This window comes from Protobothrops mucrosquamatus, unplaced genomic scaffold (assembly GCF_001527695.2).
Source record: "Protobothrops mucrosquamatus isolate PMUCROS unplaced genomic scaffold, P.Mucros_1.0 scaffold6459, whole genome shotgun sequence".
NCBI lineage: Eukaryota > Metazoa > Chordata > Lepidosauria > Squamata > Viperidae > Protobothrops > Protobothrops mucrosquamatus.
Genome location: NW_015392283.1, coordinates 8,789 through 14,196, shown reverse-complemented (window position 1 = coordinate 14,196; position 5,408 = coordinate 8,789). Strand labels below are relative to the sequence as shown.

The 5,408-nt window shown below is 46.8% G+C and overlaps 1 protein-coding gene across 1 annotated transcript in view; it reads right to left on the bottom strand.

Moving 5' to 3' along the window:
- Positions 1-366: 366 nt before the first annotated feature.
- Positions 367-5,408, bottom strand: part of LOC107300245 (gastrula zinc finger protein XlCGF17.1-like) — a gene marked incomplete at both ends in the record, with an annotated part of 13,767 nt that continues 8,725 nt past the window's right edge. Inside the window, 2 exons of the mRNA XM_015829582.2 lie at positions 367-433; positions 620-805. Of these exons, the coding sequence (XP_015685068.2) occupies positions 367-433; positions 620-805 (253 nt within the window). The remainder of the gene's footprint in view (positions 434-619; positions 806-5,408) is intronic.

Sequence of the window (5,408 nt, the reverse complement as noted above, 5' to 3'; positions counted from 1 at the left end):
AAAATCTTCCTCCTCATTTAAGCTCTTTTCAAAATGGTAATGTTGTTGTTGTTAGTTGCGAAGTCGTGTCCGACCCATTGCGATCCCATGGACAACTTTCCTCCAGGCCTTCCTGTCCTCTACCATCTTCTGGAGTCCATTTAAGCTCACGCCTACTGCTTCAGTGACTCCATCCAGCTACCTCATTCTCTGTCGTCCCCTTCTTCTATTGCCCTCAATCTTTCCCAGAAAATGATAATATGGGTAGACAGAACCCTAAAAATATTTCCCAGAAGCCAACTATACCCAATATGACAGTTATCTTTGAAGAAAATCAAGAGGGGGGGGGGGAGAAACTGAGTTAGAAAATGACTTCATATTCCTTACCCAGTGATATACCATCTTGATGATCTCCTTCTAAGATCCACTGTGGAGCCACTTCAGCGACATGTTTCTGCACCAGAGAGAGAATCACCCAAGGGCAGAGATTAGAAAGAGGACAAGATTCGGGGGGGGGGGGAAGGATCTCCTCAATCTCCTCCAGAGACGATTTCCAGAAAAATCTGACGGAATTAGGAAAGGGATGACTTCCAGGACAATTCGCCCACCTCTCCAATCAGCCAGGAGGCATCTCCCTCACCTTTTGATCTTCCTGCTTCCTATCTTCCGCTTGGCTCAGGAGAAAGCCTTCGGCCAGGGCCACCGCTTGAGAACTGGTGTCTGCCCCACACTGTCTCACCCAGCACTCGATCTCTGGGGGCAAGACGGTCAGAAACTGCTCCAGCACCACCAGATCCAAGATCTCTGCTTTGGTGTGAAGTTCCGGCTTCAACCACAGACGGCAAAGCTCGTGGAGTCGGCTGCAAGTCTCTCGGGGACCCTCAACTTCCTGATAGCAAAACTGCCGGAAGGGCTGAGGCTGTGCGCTCAGACTCGGCGTAGGGCCTCCTGAGACATTGTCAACGGTCGCTGCCCAAATTTGGGCACTGCTACCCACTTGACTGCAAGAAACAGCACGTTTTGCTTGGGGCCCATCAGCGTTCGGTCGCCGTAGATTTGACTGGACAACACTTAACATGGCCAGAGAATCACTTGCTGCTTTTTAAAAGTGACTTCAGCACATGGACCCAGCCCTGTAAAGCCGAGGGGAGACACAATTTATAATAATAATAATAATAATAATAAAGTTGGAAGGGACCCTGGAGGTCATCTAGTCCAACCCCCTGCTCAGGCAGGAAACCCTATACCATTTCAGACAAATGGCTGTCCAGTCTCTTCTTAAAAACTTCCAGTGTTGGAGCATTCACCGCTTCTGGAGGCAAGTTGTTCCACTGGTTAATTGTTCTAACTGTCAGGAAGTTTCTCCTTAGTTCTAGGTTGCTTCTCTCCTTGATTAGTTTCCACCCAGTTGCTTCTTGTCCTGCCTTCAGGCGCTTTGGAGAATAGCTTGACTCCCTCTTCTTTGGGGCAGCCCCTGAGATATTGGAACACTGCTATCATGTCCCCCCTAGTCCTTCTCTTCATTAAACTAGACATCCCCAATTCCTGAGAAAGCAGGGAATTATAGATAGTCCTCGGCTTAACGACCACAACTGAGCCCAAAATTTCTGTTGCTAAGCGAGACAGTTGTTAAGTGAGTTTTGCCCCATTTTACGACCCTTCCTGCCACAATTGTTAAGTGAATCACTGCAGTTGTTGAGTTAGTCACACGGTTGTTAAGTGAATCTGGCTTCTCTACTGACTTTTGCAAAAGGGGATCACATGACCCCAGGACACTGTAAACGTCACAAATACGTGCCAATTGCCAAGTGTCCAAATTTAGATTGCGCGATCGTGGGGAGGCTGCAATGGTCGTAAGCGTGAAAAAAAATGGTCATGTCACTTTTTTCAGTGCTGTTGTAAATTTGAACGGTCACTAAATGAACTGTTGTAAATTGAGGACTATCTCCATTTCTGCAGTAAGACGAGGCAGGCAAAGGCCAGATAGCTGAGGGACAGATTTTCTAGAGACCAATCTGACTGTTGGGTAGTGAGGCTTTGCCAGCTAAATTTAGGGTCACTATTTCTTAATCTCAGCAACTTTAAAATGTGTGGGCTTCAACTCCCAGAATTCCCCAGTCGGTGTCTGGCGACAGAATTCTGGGAGTTGAAGTCCACGCACAGTTGAAGTAGCTGAGATTGGAAAATACTGTTTTGGGTATTTAAAAAGGATAATTTTAATTTATCTCCTTAGCATCTCCCTAGGTCAGGGGTAGGCAACCTTGGCTCTTTTATGACTCGTGGACTTCAACTCCCAGAATTCCTGAGCCAGCTGCTGAGGGGAAGGGGAGAGTTTCCAAGCTGAGCCATGTTGGCTCAGGAATTCTGGGAGTTGAAGTCCACGAGTCATAAAAGAGCCAAGGTTGCCTTACCTTGACCTAGGTGATGGGGAGAAATACTGATGGAATTCTCTTATTTTTCTTGATTTCTAGTTTATATTTATGACCGCCAGTTGGTGTAGTGGCTAAGGCACAAAGCTAGAAACCAGGAGACTGTGCATTCTAGTTCTGCCTTAGGCACAAAGCCAGCTGGGTGATCTTGGGCCAGACACTCTCTCTCAGCCCTGGGAAGAAGGAAATGGCAAACCTTATCTGAAAAAAAAACCCCTTGTCAAGAAAACCATCTCAGACAAATGGCTGTCCAGTCTCTTCTTAAAACCTTCCAGGGTTGGAGCATTCATTGCTTCTGGAGGCAGGTTGTTCCACTGGTTAATTGTTCTAACTGTCAGGACATTTCTCCTTAGTTCTAGGTTGGAAAACACGAAGGATCGGCTTAACGACAGAGAAAATCCAGGAGAAAAAAAAATATCTCTAGCTATGTGGTCGCTCTCAGTCGACACCGACTTGATCAACAACCCATCATCAATTGGACCAGAAAGATCTGGATTCAGGTCCAGCCTTCAACCACCCGCCAGGTGACTGGCAAAACTGAGCAAATTGCACGCCTAGCCCGCGATGGCCAAAGCAGGGACCCTCCCAGCCCAAGGTGCTGATGCAGACAACGCCTCCCACCTGGGTCAGGATGCACTGGATTGCTCTGCAAACAGGTTCTTACCAGATGCTCTTCGGAGAGGCGATCAGAGGCTGTAGCTGCTCCTGTTTGCAAGAAAAGGACGCAACCTGCACGGAGCAGTGACGCCAGCCTCGCGCCTCCTACATTTCTGCCAGAAGCAGGGCGTGCCTTCGCTGGAAAGACTCAGTCCTCCACTTCCTCCCGCCCCCCTCCCAGTTCCTTCCTCTCTAGGAACCCCTCTTCCGTTTCTTTAACCCCTCGAGGACCGAAGAGCTCTAGGATGCGATGCCCTGTATCCTATGCATGCTTAAGTCAAGCTCCATCTCAAGATTTGGTGGCCTCGAGGAATTACAGAATAGCAGAGTTGGAAGGGACCTTGGAGGTCTTCTAGTCCGACCCCCTGCTCAAGAAGGAGAGCCTTTCTGGAATGGTATAGGTCGGGGGTAGGCAACCTCGGCTCTTTTATGACTCATGAACTTCAACTCCCAGAATTCCTGAGTCAGCTGACTCAGGAATTCTGGGAGTTGAAGTTCATGAGTCATAAAAGAGCCGAGGTTGCCTACCCCTGGTATAGGTATAGGGCAGGGGTAAGCAACCTTGGCTCTTTTATGACTCGTGGACTTCAACTCCCAGAATTCCTGAGCCAGCCATGCTGAGGGGAAAGGGAGAGGTTTCCAAGCTGAGCCATGCTGGCTCAGGAATTCTGGGATTTGAAGTCCACGAGTCATAAAATAGCCAAGGTTGCCTACCCCTGGTATAGGGTATAGGGGTTTCCTGCCTGAGCAGGGGTTTAGACTAGAAGACCTCTAAGGTCCCTTCCAACTCTGCTATTCTGTAATTCTGTTATTTCAGGCAAATAGCTGCCCAATCTCTTCTTAAAAAACCTCCAGTGATGATTGTATTTTATGATTATGATTGTGATTATCACTTGTTGTTTGTATGTACACTGAGAGCTTATGCACCCGAGACAAATTCCTTGTTATCCAATTACACTTGGCCAATGAAGAATTCTATTCTATTCTATTTTTGGAGGCAAGTCTTTCAACTGATTAACTGTTCCCACTCTCAGGAAATTTCTCCTTATTTCTAGGTTAGATCCCTCTTCGATTAGTTTCCATCTGTTACTTCTTGTACTGTCTTCTGGTGCTTTGCAGAACAGGTTGGCCCCCTCTTCTTTATGTCAGCCCCTTAGATATTGGAAGACTGCTATCGTATCATCCCTAGTAGAGAAATAACTAATTGTTGGATAATTGTCTTTCCTTTCAGCTCCAGTGTTTCTCAACCTTGACAATTTTAAGGCATGTGGACTTCCTCCCAGAATTCCACAGCCAGCATTGCTGGCTGTGGAATTCTGGGAGTTGAAGTCCACATGCCTTAAAATTGTCAAGGTTGAGAAACACTGAGCTAGGCCGTCTGCCTGATGTTTGGAATAAACACAATTATTCTGTGTTAAACCAAACACTTGTTTATTGGTTGGTTAAATAAATTTATATCAGTGTTTCTCAGTCTCAGTGACTTTTGGATGGGTGGACTTCAACTCAGCTGGCTTTCAGGACTAAGAGAAGCCTAGAACTCACAGACTCCTGCTTTCTAGTCCAGTACCTAACACAAAATTTATTATCTGAGAACCAGTTTGGTGCTGGCTTACGTTTTAGGTTAGGTATTCGACTAGACCACAGGTCAGCAACCTGCGGCTCCGGAGCCGCATGTGGCTCTTTGAGCCTTCCCCTGCGGCTTCCAGCCTCCTCTGCCATTTGCAGAGAGAGACAGAGACAGAGAGAGGCACTTCCCTTCTCTCTCTCTCTCTCTCTCTCTCTCTCTCTCTCTCTCTCTCTCTCTCTCTCTCTATGTGTGTGTGTGTGTGTGTTGTGTGTAAAAAAGAGTGGACTAATGGTGTTCTCCAACGAGCTGAAAAGCTTTTTAGGTGGGGCTCCTCTCTTTGCTGCGTCTCTGCAGGAAGCAGGAAGCAGGAAGGGCAGGAGAGAGCTAGCTAGCCCAGCTATGCTGACTCAGGAATTCTGGGAGTTGAAGTCCATGAGTCATAAAAGAGCCGAGGTTGCCTACCCCTGAGCTTGTTGGAAAACAGCTTGAAGCCAGCTTGCCAGGTAAACAGAAGATCAGAGAGAGGGGGGGGGGAGAGAGAGACGGAGAGAAAGAGAGAGAGGGAGAGGGAGAAAGAGAGACAGAGAGACCCTTTTGACATCTAAAATGAAGCTAACACTGCATATATCCTTTTTTACCTTTATGATATATATATATACTGTATATTTTTAAAAGACAACAAAGTGATCACCAGTATATATACACACACACACACCTATAATAAAGGTAAAAAAGGATATATGCAGTGTTAGCTTCATTTTAGATGTCAAAAGGGT